Source organism: Myotis myotis, unplaced genomic scaffold (genome assembly GCF_014108235.1).
Source record: "Myotis myotis isolate mMyoMyo1 unplaced genomic scaffold, mMyoMyo1.p scaffold_m19_p_13, whole genome shotgun sequence".
Lineage (NCBI taxonomy): Eukaryota > Metazoa > Chordata > Mammalia > Chiroptera > Vespertilionidae > Myotis > Myotis myotis.
In genome coordinates this window covers 46,375,334-46,390,657 of record NW_023416317.1, presented here as the reverse complement: position 1 = coordinate 46,390,657, position 15,324 = coordinate 46,375,334, and the positions used below count along the sequence as shown (strand labels likewise).

The window sequence follows — 15,324 nt, the reverse complement described above, 5'->3', positions numbered from 1 at the left end:
TTAAAATTCTGAGACTAAGTATGTCTCACTCAGATGTCTCTGTACATATTTACAGACAGATACATTAGTGATGAATTTGTCAAAACTAACAAGTCAGAAAAAAGACATCTAGTGTTCATGTCTGATTATGGCCTTTGTAAAGTTTACCAGGGACTATAATATTTCAGAATACTGCCTCTATTTAGCATGTTACTGTATCCAGGCGAGACTCATATCAGAGTTTGCCAAGTTAAAAGAATATTCTATATTTTTTGAGTCCTGCAACAAAAATATTATCAGAATTGTAATTGTGCCAGCATTTGTCATGAGGACATGAGGCAAATTAGCCTTAGTGAATTAGTTGTATTCCAGGCTGAGGTCCTCACCATGACACTAAGAGGTGATTCTTTTTTTTTTTTTTTTTTTTTTTTTTTAAATATATTTTATTGATTTTCCACAGAGAGGAAGGGAGAGAGATAGAGAGTCAGAAACATCGATGAGAGAGAAACATCGACCAGCTGCCTCCTGCACATCCCCCACTGGGGACGTGCCCGCAACCCAGGTACATGCCCCTGACCGGAATCGAACCTGGGACCCTTCAGTCCGCAGGCCGACGCTCCATCCACTGAGCCAAACCGGTTTCGGCTTTTTTTTTTTTTTTTTTTAAATATATTTTATTGATTTTTCACAGAGAGGAAGGGAGAAGGATAGAGAGTTAGAAACATCGATGAGAGAGAGACATCAATCAGCTGCCTCCTGCACACTCCCCACTGGGTATGTGCCCGCAACCAAGGTACATGCCCTTGACCGGAATCGAACCTGGGACCCTTGAGTCCCCAGGCCGACTCTCTATCCACTGAGCCAAACCGGTCAGGGCTAGGAGGTGATTCTTACTTTCTCATTTTACTGATAAGAAAACTGAGCCTCCATAATGATTAAGAACATGTCCCTATCACACAAAGGGCAAGAGGCAGAGGTTTGGTAAGACTCCAGAGCCTGTGCTTTGTTTTGTTTTCACATGACCACACTGCTGTGTGTCAGGCACAGAGGAAATATAGTTGAGTATACCCTAACTCAGTGGTCGGCAAACTGTGGCTCGCGAGCCACATGCGGCTCTTTGGCCCCTTGAGTATGACTCTTCCACAAAAGAGTCATACTTCTGCACATGGGCCACGAAGTTTTGATACCACTGTACATGCGCGCCTGCACGTGGTATTTTGTGGAAGAGCCACACTCAAGGGGCCAAAGAGCCACATGTGGCTCACAAGCCACAGTTTGCCGACCACTGCTCTAACTTAATTAATTCAGTACCTTAGGTTTACTAGTATCTTATTTATATGGTATAAATAGTTCAGTTTTATAACAAATAATTTATGTGCTTTCTTTGGCAGAAATTATTTTCCTATGTCATCTCTAGACCATTCTATGTCTAGGCATTTCTAATTTATCTCCTAGAGTAATTACAAAGGCTGTATTTATGGAGAAAAGAACTGGGTTCCTTTGAAAGCGTTTTCTTTTGAATTCCATTTATTCAGCTGAAATGAAACATGCTTATCAGAATGATCCTCTAACATCCGTGGGAGTCTGATAAACTTTCCAGGAGTGGTTTTTGTGGGGTTTATAGAGATGTATTTATCCTGCTGTAGTAGTTCTTGTTAAACCAACAATATTGTTCTAATGTCAGTCTATACAAATGAAATTATTATAGACAGTATCTTCCTCCAAGTTAAGATCTTATCTTTGAGCTCAAATTTCTTCTTTTTCATTGTTTTGCTTTGCATTTTGCATAAGTTCTCCTTGACCTTCCAAAAACCTAATTTGGTTCTCCTTAGTGATCAATCTTTCCAGATTACCTCAAGACTTTAAATTCAGTAATCACATTTTGTGCTCTGTGTGTAAGTTTTTGGGGACAGAGTTTCTTAGTGCTGTAGTTTTAGTTCCATGAAAGCTGTCATAACAAACTTTCTTTTAACGGTCAATGAATGTTGTCATTACTTGTTTCCTATCATCAGTTCGCTTTGCTCTAGTTGAAATCATATGTTCTAAGACAGCTGTGGGCCGGATCCCCCGCGGGCCGGATCCTGCCCATTTGAAATGAATAAAACTAAAAAAAAAAAAAAGACCGTACCCTTTTATGTAATGATGTTTACTTTGAATTTATATTAGTTCACACAAACACTCCATCCATGCTTTTGTTCCAGCCCTCCGGTCCAGTTTAAGAACCCATTGTGGCCCTCGAGTCAAAAAGTTTGCCCACCCCGGTTCTAAGAGCTGAACTTAATTTCTTTTCTTCAGGTTTCTGCATCCCCTTACATGGAATATATTTTTCATTTTCCTACTTGTAGTTGTGTGTTCCCTGAGGCCTATATTGTCAGGCCGTTGGTACCTCTAGGTCAGAAGCTAAGCAGCTGGCAGGATGAGACATGGTAGCTTATTTTAAGGACCAATAGGGAACTATCGGGCAAAGTGCAAGCTTAAGGCATTTGGGGGAAGAGTGCTCTTTCCTCCTGAGCTTTTTTTATGTGGGCAACAGCCCTCTCCCAATGCCAGGTTCACAAGCCTTCTCTGGTCTGTTAGGATCAGCAGAATGGTAGCCCTTTCCCACAAAAGGCCAGCGTGCTCATACCAAGTAGGCTAACAGAGAAGACTGCTCCATGCTATCTTTCTTGGAGACTCAGGAGAGGGAATGGCCCAGGGGGTGCCTTCCAGGCTCAGGCACCATATTCTGTGCTTTATTTGTTTGCTTGTTTCAGAGAAGAAGTTAGTAAGGAAAGGGGTCTATGGCACAAGCTCAAGGCACTGCCTGCCCAAGTCCCTCAAGGCCTGAACTTATGTATTTTATCATCAAAACAATATAGGAAGAACTCTGTTATTTCGTAACGTTCTAATGTGAACTTTTGGACTTAACTGTCTTTCCCACAAAAATTATTCAAAGCATTATCTAATGACTGTTGTAAGACATAAATAATATGTGTCCTTTAACATAAAATTTATGATTTCATAATTATACTTTAAAAAGGCAAAAACATCCCTGGTCGGTGTGGTTCAGTGGTTAGAGCATCGGTCAGCACGCCAAAGGGCTTCCAGGTCAAGGGCACTATCTGGTTGCAGGTTCAATCCACAGCCCAAGTTGGGGCTCATATGGGAGGCAACCAATCAATGTTTCTCTTTCTCTCTCTCTCTCTCTCTCTCTCCCCTCCCTCTCTCCCTTCACTCTCTCTAAAATTAATGGAAAAATTCTTGAGTGAGGATTAGCAACAACTAAAAGCAAAAACAAATGAAAACTTAACAATATTGGGCCCAACTCTAGACTCTGACATTGAAAAATATTAAGTATTTATTCTGCCTCTTCTATCAAACTATATTTCAGAGTAATTAGCTCTAGTTGATGAAGTTACTCTCTACAGAAGAATTCAGCTCATTTTTAACTTCTAATAAAATAAATTGATTTAGCAACCATCAGTGGGTGAAACCATTAGTGAAAAGATTGACAGGGAACTTTACAGTGGTGGGATCAAGTTACTACCATTTAAATACAGTGATCATTGCCTCTTGAGATGCCACCATATAAATGCATACTTAAATATGTAAGGGTAAAATAGTTGGTATTTGTGATAAATGTTTCAGGAAAAAGGGTGCACAAAGATGAAGTAAAAATGGTAAAGATATGATTGTTAAATCTGGGTGATCGGTATATGGAGGTTCATTATACTGTAATCTCTCATGAATTTTTATTTTTAAAAGTTTTAAACTAATATTGGTGTTTTGGAAATGATAAATGGAAAATAAAATTACTTAGTTTCTCTTGTTTTACAGCCAGCATTGTTTCATGTTATGAAGTTGTTATCCCCATACTTGTGAGAATTTATAACCTATAAAGTTACAGAATTAATGCCATGCCCTTTGACAGATCTTTCCCTAGACCATTCTGACCTGGTTGCGGAGCTGTTGAAGGAGCTGTCGAACCATAATGAACGTGTAGAAGAGAGAAAAATTGCCCTCTATGAACTTATGAAACTAACCCAGGAAGAATCTTTTAGTGTTTGGGATGAACACTTCAAAACAATATTACTTTTACTACTTGAAACCCTTGGGGATAAAGAGGTAAATGGCATAATCCTATATAATAAAAGGCTAATATGAAAATCGACCTAATGGCAGAATGACTGGTCGCTATGTCGTGCACTGACCACCAGGGGGCAGACACTCAACACAGGGGCTGCCCACAATGGTCAGTGTGCTCCCACAGGGAGAGCGCTGCTCAGCCAGAAGCCAGGCTCACAGCTGGCAAGCGCAGCGGCAATGGTGGGAGCCTCTCCTGCCTCTGCAGCAGCACTAAGGAGGACACAGGCCAGGCTGAGGCACCCTCCCCATCCTCCCAGTGCATGGATTTCATGCACCGGGCCTCTAGTATGTAAATAATCGCCTGTTTTTTCTGTCTTGGGTTGCATGTCACTGCCAATTAACCAAGCACTACACAGATTTGGAAATTGGGAAAATGGGTCTCTTCTGCTGCTGCTTTCTGCATGGAGTTTTCACTGTAAAGTGCTTCTTCTTGTAAACCAAGTAGCCCAGCGATTTTGAATAATTGACAATGGCAAAAATGAGAAGTTGCTGACAGGTCTTTACAGGAGAGTACAGGTTACTTGTTTTGCCTACTTAAATTGGTTCAGAAGTAAAAGTTCCTTTTTAATCGTATTTAGTTGGTTCTCAATTTTTTTAAGATGTGTGATATGTTTTCAACTAGAGATGTGAAAACTTAATTATGCAATATTCCACATACTTTATGTAGTTGTCTATGATCCCCCGACCCTCACCTCAGTATTAAGATCCTTATACTTTAGACATGGGAAATGTAAAAGATTATCTACAACCCGAAATATTAAAAACATTAAAATGTTTCTTCTTAGCCTACAATCAGGGCTTTGGCATTAAAGGTTTTAAAAGAAATCCTAAGGCATCAACCAGCAAGATTTAAAAACTATGCAGAACTGACTGTCATGAAAACATTAGAAGCACATAAAGATCCTCATAAGGAGGTAAGTTACCTGACACTTAAATTATTATTATTTTATTCCTAGTACTTCTGATATTACAGCAGTCGCCCCTTTTCCTCAGGAGTTATGTATCAAGACCCCCAGTCGATGACTGAATCTAAAGGTGGTACCGAACCCTATATTTACTATGTTTTTTTCCTACACATAAATGCCCATGATAAAGTTTAACTTATAAATTAGAGTAAGTGGTTAACAGCAATAACTAATAATAAAATAGAACATTTATAGCAATATAATGTAATGAAAGTTATGTGCATGTGGTCTTTCTCACAATATCCTACTAATAGCACTCTACTCACCTTTTCACTAAAAGGAAGCTCTTTACAGCTTCTCTTTGGCACATCTGAACTGCCAGCATCACAACTCTTGCACTTTGGGCCATTATTAAGTCAAAGAAGGACGACTTGGAATACAAGCACTGATACTGTGACAATGGATATGATAACTGAGCTGGCTACTGAGTGACTAACAGGTGGTAGTGTATATAGTGTAGGCTATGCTGGACACAGGGGTGATTCACGTCCTGTACGGGACGGAGGGGGATGATGCAAGATTTCATGATGCTACTCAGAAAAGCATGCTATTTAAAATGTATGCTTTCTTACTGGAACTTTCCATTTAATATTTTTATACCATGGTTGAGTGCAGATAACTGAGCCCCCAGAAAACTGGGGGACTACTATATTGCGTAAAACATAAATGTTGCTTAAAATGTACCCTTATCCATCATTTCCTTAATGAACACTCATCTTGATTTTCAAGGTAATATCTAATTGAGATACAAGCATATATTCCTTCCTATTAAGTACATTATTGTGATATCATGGCTAGCTCTAGGAAATAATTTATCTTACTTCATTTTCTCCTTCATTTCACTTTTCGTTTTTTACTTAGAGTTCACCAATGTTATCTTCACATTCCACTTATCAATAAGAATTTAGTTGTTGTTTTTTTTTTTTTTTATCTTTTTTTTTTAATTGCTTAAAGTATTACAAAGGGTATTACATATGTGTCCATTTTGTCCCCACGCCCTAGACAGTCCCCTAGCCTCCCCTATCCCCCAATGTCTTATGTCCACTGGTTATGCTTATATGCATGCATACAAGTCCTTTAGTTGATCTCTTACCCCCCTACCTCCTGCCCCCCAACCCTCCCCGGACTTCCCGCTGCAGTTTGACAATCTGTTTGAGGCAGCTCTGCCTCTGTATCTATTATTGTTCAAAAGTTTATAATGGTCTCTATTATCCATGAATGAGTGAGATCATGTGGTATTTTTCCTTCATTGACTGGCTTATTTCACTTAGCATAATGCTCTCCAGTTCCATCCATGACGTTGCAAATGGTAAGAGTTCCTTCCTTTTTAGAGCAGCATAGTATTCCATCGTGTAGATGTACCACAGTTTTCTAATCCATTCATCTACTGATGGGCACTTAGGCTGTTTCCAGATCTTAGCTATGGTGAATTGTGCTGCTATGAACATAGGGGTGCATATATCCTTTCTGATTGGTGTTTCTGGTTTCTTGGGATATATTCCTAGAAGTGGGATCACAGGGTCAAATGGGAGTTCCATTTTCAGTTTTTTAAGGAAACTCCATACTGTCTTCCATAGTGGCTGCACCAGTCTGCATTCCCACCAGCAGTGCACAAGTGTTCCTTTTTCTCCACATCCTCTCCAGCACTTGTCGTTTGTTGATTTGTTGATGATAGCCAGTCTGACAGGTGTGAGATGATACCTCATTGTTGTTTTGATTTGCATCTCTCGGATGATTAGTGACTTTGAGCATGTTTTCATATGTCTCTTGGCTTTCTGAATGTCCTCTTTTGAAAGGTGTAGTTGTTGTTTTTTTAAGTAATTAAGATAAGAATCGTTACTATTTTAAAGTGGTAAATTGCCTGTATGAGCTGGATATCTGTTAAAAGTTTATTAAATAGCTCAGCTGGTGTGGCTCAGCAGTTGAGCATCAACTCATGAGCCAGGAGGTTACAGATTGATTCCCAGTTAGGGCACATGCCCAGATTGCGGGCTCGATTCCCAGTAGGGGGCGTGCAGGAGGCAGATGATCAATGATTCTGTCTCATCATTGATGTTTCTGTCTCTCCCTCTCCCTTCCTCTCTGTGAAATCAATAAAAATATTTTTTTAAGTTTATTAAATAAAATAATGAGGACAGCTTGCCTGGAAGAGTCTAATATTGCCACGACCACCAGTGATGTTGATAAGACAATCATGAGGATTTTTATAAAAATCTCAGAAGTAATTAGAAAAGGAAATTTCAAATAGGAACTGCAGTTCTAAGAGAAAGCACCAGAGCAATAGCATTAGGTGTCTGGTAAAACAGACATGAGCAAAAGTCAAAAAGGAAAGTTAAAATAGCAGTGAGACAAAATAGATCAATACTTAATGTAAAAGCTAAAACTTTAAAAATCTCATAAGAAAACAAGTGTACATCTTCGTTACCTTGGATTAGGCAGTAGTTAGATAGAATGCCAGAAGTAGAAGTAACCTACAACAACTACTAGAAAGAAGATAAACGGACTTCATCAAAATTAAAAACTTTTGTGCTTCAAAAGACGTTATAAAGAAAGTGAAAAGGCAATCCACAGAATAGGAGAAAAATGTTATAAATGATGTGTCCGATAAGGGACTAACAGCCAGAACATATAAAGAACTTTTACAAACCAACAACAAAGAGACAACCCATTTAAAAAATGGGCGAAAGATCTGGATTGACTTTTCTGCAAATAAGTTATACAAATGGCCAGTGAGCACACAAAAAGATGCTCAACATCATTAGTCTTAGGAAAATGCAAGTAAAACCCACAGTGAGATACCACTTAACACAGACCAGGAAAAAGGCACTGAGAAGTGTTGGTGAGGATGCAAAGAAACTGAAAGCCTCTGTAACCCCCTTTCCAAAAGATCTGACTGAACCTTAGAGGAGAGTGAATCATAACTTTTAAATCTGCCTGGATTTTTATTCAGATTTTTTTATTCAGCTGTTGTTTAACATCTTGCTTAATGTCTAAAAAACTAATAGTTTAGTTACCCACCTTCTGACCCAAATAATGCCTGTAATATCCCTATTTTTACAAAAGATAAAGTTAACATTCTTAAGGTGCTATAGCTGAATTAGCCCTGGGTCTTCTGACTTCCAGTGTATTTTTCCCTGTGCCTTTCTGAGCACCTCTCACAGATTGAGGTCATAAGGAAGACACTACCAAAGTAGCATGAAAAGCAATAATTTTTACATGTTTTCAAGACCGTCACTAGAGATTACAGATTCTAATAAGATTGACAACTGTTTCTTCTCTTTATTGAAAAAGCAGTATCATACCTTCCCCAAGCCCAATACAGAAGGAAAGAAAATCATTATGAACAGAAGGAGGAATAGCGTGTTACTTGATAATGTATTGAATGTTTTATGTTGTAATTATGTGGTAAAAGGGGACATAGCACTCCTGGGGTTGAGGACACTAATAATGAGCAGCATCTCAGTGTGGCTGATGCAAAAGACTCCACATTGTAGTCTAGGTAAATAGAGCGTTCACTTCCCTGCACAACTAGACCACAATATGGTTTTAAAATCACTTTTGCCAATATTAAAAGAACACAAAAGAAGGAAAAATGGTTTAATAAAGACGGATGAATTCATTTCCTAACTTCAACAGTTACATTTTGCCAGTCCTGTTTTAGCAATACTCTTACTTTTTGTTTGTTTAATATTTTCAAAGCAAATTCCAGTTGTTATGTCCTATTACCTATATCATGAAGTTTGTACTTCCAGGACACAGTATAGAAAATATATTTTTATTACTTCCCTACTCAGTTTCCTTTGTTTTAGGTGGTGAGATCAGCGGAGGAAGCTGCGTCCGTGTTGGCCACTTCAATCAGCCCAGAGCAGTGCATCAAAGTGCTTTGTCCTATCATCCAAACTGCAGATTACCCCATTAATCTTGCTGCAATCAAAATGCAAACAAAAGTGATAGAGAGAGTATCCAAGGAAACTCTTAATCTGCTTTTACCAGAAATTATGCCAGGCCTAATACAGGTAAGCAGTTAAGCATGGAGGAATAAGCTACGATAGATTTGGGATTCTGTTATTGTAGGCACTTTTCCAGGCAACACTAATGGCATGACCACGCTTGCCTATTTGCTCTGAACATCCAAGACTGTAGGCAGGTGTGTGTGGTGTGTGTGCACTGTGTGTGTTAAAATATACATAATATAAAATTTACCATTTAGTCATTCTTAAGTGTGCAATTTCGTGGCATTAAATACATTCACAAGATTACACAACCGTCACCACTATTCATTTTCAGAACTTTTTAATCATCCCAAATGGAAACTCTGTACCCATTAATCAATGATTCCCCATTCTTTCTCCTCTCAGTCCCAGGTAACCTCTATTCTACTTTCTATGTTCCTCATATAGTGTTTGTCCTTTTGTGGCTGGCTCATTTTATTTAGCATAATGTTTTTAGGGTTCATCTATGTTGTAGCATGTATTCCAATTTCTTTCTTTTTTTGACTGAATAATATTCCATTTATGTTTATACCACAATTTGGGGGGGGGGTGCGGGTTGTGGTGGGGGGGGGGGTTGTTGTTAATCCTCACCTGAGGATATTTTTCCATTGATTTTTAAAGAGAGTGGAAGGGAAAGGGAGAGACAGAGAGAGAAACATCAATGTGAGAGAGACATATCAATTGGTTACCTCTGTGTGTGCCCTGACCAGGGATCAAGCCTGCAACTGAGGTACATGCCCTTGACCAGAATTGAACCCGGGACCCTTCAGTCCATGGGCTGACGCTCTATCCACTAAGCCATGCTGGCTCGGGCTATGTCACAGTTTGTTTACCCATTAATGTGTTATTGGAAATGTGGGTGTTTCCCTTTTTTAATTAACTTAAATATATATTACAGCGAAATTTCTTGTACTTATATGTATATATATCTAGAAATAGAATTCCTAGGTATTACCAGATTCCTCTCCAAAGTGGTCGTAGTAATTTACAGTCATAGATGTAATACTTTTTTTTTCTATGCACACAAACCCACTCATATAAACATTATGACAAATATGGAATTTATAACATGCTTTGCTTAACTTCATAGATTATGAGATTTCTGCCATCCAATAAATAATATTCTATTATGTGATTTTAATTCAGTAGTGTGCACCACTATATTAAGACCTCCTCCTGAAGAGAATTAATCATTTATTTCTTGGTGCATTATCTATGTGACTTTATTCTAAGCCCTAAAATTTTTAATTGTGAGATCCTTGAAGATCAGGTCCAAATATCTTTCTTCTTGGTCTATGCTTTGATACAAAGAATAGAATATATAACATGTACATGTCATATATATAATGAATACTGAATAAATGTTTAGATGAATAGTTGGAGCAGTGGTAAGGATGGGACAGATATTAAGCTTAACTCAGCCTGGATTATAGGAGTACCCTGACTGCCAGGCCAAGGAGATTTTATTTGCTAGTGAGGAGCTGTTGAGTTCCATAAAACTGAATGATTTAGGGAGGTTAATCTGGAGACTTTTTGCAGGGTGGATTGGCAAAGAGGCAGCCTTAGAGTCAGAGAATTGCAGCTTTCCAGGCTAAATAAAGGACCTGATAAGGAAGGCTAACAGTGGAGGTGCCACAGGGGAGATGGAAGGAGAGAGGGAATGTCTGCCTGAAAAGGTTGAAAAGTTCATCGGTCAGTAAAGCTTGAGATCTCATCTTTGAGTTGCGTCTTCTGTCTCTGTTGGATGGTGCTTTCTCAGATCCCCCAGGAGTGCTAACACGGACTTTTCTCCCTAGGGTTATGACAATTCAGAGAGCAGTGTTCGGAAAGCTTGTGTCTTCTGCCTGGTGGCTGTTCATGCGGTAATTGGGGATGAACTAAAACCCCATCTCAGTCAGCTTACTGGCAGTAAAGTAAGTAGAGCTGCTTTGTTCTAAGGATGCTGACCATGGTACCTTCTTCAAAATTTATTTGTGTGTGTCTGTGTTGATACAAAATTTATTTTTGTATTCAGCTCTTAGTAAGTCATGCTTTGAGCATTCAACTTATTCCTCCTACCGTTTGCATTTTAGCTGTTTCTACTTTCATATTTGCCACTCAGGGGAAGTCAGCAGTTTGGTAGGGTGACTGGTAGATTGCTATGAAAGAATGCCTACCAGATTCTGGTTATTTAAAATAGCCAGCTTCTTTGTCACTCCCACAACCAAATCCTTACCCTCAAAGACTGTTTAGTTAAAAATAGGCAGGGTTATACATTCATGGATTATTTTATATCTCCTAAAATATGGACCACTTGAACATATTTAAATTTCCCCCTATGAACTATGGTAAATATTTGTTCTCGTTCCATTCTTATTTTCATCCGGATAAGCGTACAACTTTGATTGGTATGTTGAAAAAATAAGTCTTGCTTTTCTCATTTCTTTGATACTACCAAAATTTTGAAATTATTTGTAGAGGTGAGGATAGATTATGATTGTTGAACTGTGGCTTATAAACAAGTTAATAGGAGACACTTCAGTTAAAGAGTTTCCCCAAATCTGAATGATTGTCATTACTATGATCATATTTATTTTCAAAATAGCAAAAGGGCAGAAAAATACACATAAAGGAAAATGAGCTCAGGTATAAACCTTTCATAAGTTATACATAGATTAAGGCAGTGGTTTTTAAAACTTTCTGGGGTTAATCTCATCTCAAGAAAAATAAATACATACAGAAAATTTTATACCTAGTTTCAGAGGATGCAATGAGTCCCTGAATCCCATGGACACTGGGTTAAAAACCTTTGAATTAAAGAGTTAATATTAAAAAAGAAAACTTTCAGTAATAAAGTGGTTTTCAAAAAAAATGGATTCCAACTTTTGTTATGAGCTTAAATTAGGTCCTGATAATTCAGAGTTATCTATAGAAAGATTAAAATTAAGCACCTTATTGGGATATTAGGCAGCCAGTAATAATGTTGCATACGAAGACAATAGGTAGGTGGGGGAGAAATATTTGGAAATGACATTCGATGAAAAAAAAATGTATATGCTCTGATTACAAACTTTAGAAAAATATGGTCTCATACCGTAAAGACTGCAAAATGAGAAATCAAAAAACATTTTTAATTGGGGTGACATTGGCCAATAAAATCATACAGGTTTCAGGCATACAACCCCCACAACACATTATTCATACATTGCACTGTGTGCTCACCACCCCACCTCAAAAACATTTTTATTAGGAGGACAGTGGCATAATTATCTAAGATCTTGGGTCCTGGAACCCAAGTGCCTAATTTTATATCCTGGCCCACTTCTTTCTTAGCTCTGAGACTTTAGGCAGTGAGTGACTCACACATTCTGTTTTGAAGATAAAAGGTGATAATATAAGGCAGTTAGTATATTGTATAGCAAATAGTACTTAAATATTTGTCATTGTTTTAATGGTAACTTCTTTTTCTAAATTTACTTGAAGTTTTATGTTACCACTACAATAGTTTATATTTCAGAGATGAAAGGAGAGGGAGAGATAGAAACATCAATGATTAGAGAGAATCATTGATCAACTGCCTCCTGCACGCCCCACACTGGGGATCTAGCCCGCAACCCGGGCATGTGCCCTGACCAGGAATCGAACCTGGGACCCTTCAGTGCACAGGCCGACACCCTATCCACTGAGCCAAACCAGCTAGGGCTACAATAGTTTTTGAAAGGACGTGCTAGATTACTCAATTGTGAACAAATTAGAAAAAATTTTTATAATTTCTAATTGTCAACAATAACTGGGCATTGTAATAACCCCTCCATTCAAAATTTATCTTTTAAAGCTCACATAGCTATACTAATAAAAGCATAATATGCTAATTAAACTGGACCGCCAAACTACCTTCCAGACGTCCTTCCAGACGAAGCCATGGCTGCAGGGGCCGAGGCAGAGGTGGTTAAGGGTGATCAGGCAGGCAGGAGAGCAGTTAGGGGTGATCAGGCAGCAAGGCAAGCTGTTAGGGGCAATCAGGCAGGCAGAGGTGGTTAGGCACAATCAGGTAGGCCAGTGGTCGGCAAACTGCGGCTCGTGAGCCACATGCAGCTCTTTGGCCCCTTGAGTGTGGCTCTTCCACAAAATACCACGTGCAGGCGTGCATGTATAGTGCGATTGAAACTTCATGGCCCATGCACAGAAGTCAGTATTTTGTGGAAGAGCCACACTCAAGGGGCCAAAGAGCCACATGTGGCTCGAAAGCTGCAGTTTGCCGACCACTGAGGTAGGCAGGTGAGCAGTTAGGGGCAATCAGGCAGGCAGGCAGAGTGGTTAAAGGCAATCAGGTAGGCAGGCGAGCAGTTAGGGGTTATCAGGCAGGCAGACAGAGTGGTTAGGGACGATCAGGCAAGCAAGCAGTTAGAAGCCAGCAGTCCCGGATTACAAGAGGTTGCAGGCCAGGCTGAGGGACACAAATTTCGTGCACTGGGCCTCTAGTATGTATATAATTTTTTAATGAACATTATACTATAAATTGGGGCAGCTTGCTCAAATGACATGTTTGCTTTCAATCTGCAGATGAAGCTACTGAATCTTTACATCAAACGTGCACAAACAGGCTCTGGAGGAGCTGATCCCACTACTGATGTCCCTGGGCAAAGTTAGTGAAGCCAGTGGAAGTGAACCAGGTCTCTCCAGGGAAGGACACAGGCCACCCTCATCAATGAAAGGAAATTTTCAAATGCATCTTTTGGAGCTTACCATTGTTTCCTAGTTTTAGTTTTCTGTTTTGTTTTGTATTTTCTGTAACAGAGGACTATCCTCAGTCTGCATGTAACTTTTATGATAGTTATCCCAAATCCAAGAAGAAGCAGTATTAACAACAGTTGATCAATATAAAGTAATTTTAAATCTAACTCATCATTTCACTGTTTGTACTTCTTTGTCTTCCCCATTAACCTTTGCCAGTGTTATGGTTGTATAAATTTTTTTTAATGCTGGTTAAACAGGAATGCTTAAAGCTTTAAAAGTTGGACAGTCTAAAACATTTTTTGCCTTTATTCAAATGCAGGATAATATTTTTTAATTGCTACCTTGAGTTTTGTTTCCTATCATGTCCTATGCTAGTAATATTGAAATGACGTGAAACACAGCAGGACTAATTTGAGCTACAGCTGGACTCTGTTGGTGTGATTGTGATACATGTCATTAGCTATAACTTCTTTGGGGTGGTCTGTAGTTTAAAACTAAGACCTCAAAGAGAAATGTTACAGAATCAGCCAGTTTTGTAAAACTGATATTGTTTGTTGGTTACTGATCTTGCCATCTTTATTTAAAACCATGTCCCCTCTATGATCCCTTAAGAAAGCTGCACCAAATCATCTGCCTGGTTTTTTTTTCTTAATACTTATTAAAATGGAAGGTTTCATTGCAGGGTTTTTGGTTTGTTTATCTTTATTGTGAATGATGCTTTTTTATATTTATTAATATCAAATTCACTTACGAATAAACTTGATAATGGAAACAGACAAAAATAATCAAGTGCATGTGTGTCCTTGACAGTCTTCTGTTTCTCATTTAATAAACAAACTAATTATTGAGACATGGGAGTCGACCAGCACCTTTTGTTTAAATGGTGGAACCTGGTTTCCTTTTACCATGAAATTGTCTTACTTGAAAACGTTGATCCTGATGAGAGAGAAGATGGTGCCAAGGCTATTACCTTGTATAATGGGCTCAAATTCTCTACCTCTTCAGGGCTAATACTTTTAATTGAGCTGCTGCCTATAGTGTCTTTTGGAAAACTAAAGGGTGATTTTTCTGTTACGTTTTTAAGTCACCTTTGGCTACATCTATTCTTTTCATGTGCAGCCAATTTGCAAAAATGACCAGTGTTGGCGAAAGGCAAAGTAGATCATTTGGAACCAGAATACTAATGATTGCTCATCTTGACTTTTTTTTTAATCCTAACAAAGTGAATTTGACTGGAAAGGCAAATAGCTATTAGGGAAGCAATTTGCTGTTGTTACAGAGTTATCTGAACTTTCTTTGTTTAATTGAACAAAATGTAGAAATGTATGTAAAGAATTTAAGAGTACTGAATGGATGATTTGTCATCGGCTTTTACCTTTGTTTCTGTTCTCGCAGCAGGAAGTCTCTCTATATCTCCTCCCCTTTCCCTGTAACAATTTTGTTTTCTACTGTTAATTACATTGTGTATTTATAGTTCTATGCTTACTGTTGTGCATATACTGGCAATAAAACTGTACATAACATTACTTGAAAAAATTAACAATATA

The 15,324-nt window shown here is 38.5% G+C and overlaps 1 protein-coding gene across 50 annotated transcripts in view; it reads left to right on the top strand.

The window, feature by feature from the left end:
- CLASP2 (cytoplasmic linker associated protein 2) overlaps positions 1-15,324 on the top strand; it is a 146,440-nt gene extending 131,116 nt beyond the window's left edge. For 47 of the 50 annotated variants that reach the window (XM_036332924.1, XM_036332885.1, XM_036332883.1 and 44 more), the window contains 5 exons: positions 3,890-4,083; positions 4,890-5,018; positions 8,879-9,085; positions 10,858-10,974; positions 13,604-15,324. In XM_036332924.1, coding sequence (XP_036188817.1) covers positions 3,890-4,083; positions 4,890-5,018; positions 8,879-9,085; positions 10,858-10,974; positions 13,604-13,690 — 734 coding nt within the window. In that variant the 3' untranslated portion in view covers positions 13,691-15,324. The remainder of the gene's footprint in view (positions 1-3,889; positions 4,084-4,889; positions 5,019-8,878; positions 9,086-10,857; positions 10,975-13,603) is intronic. The other 3 variants (XM_036332912.1, XM_036332903.1, XM_036332929.1) reach the window with 3 other exon arrangements.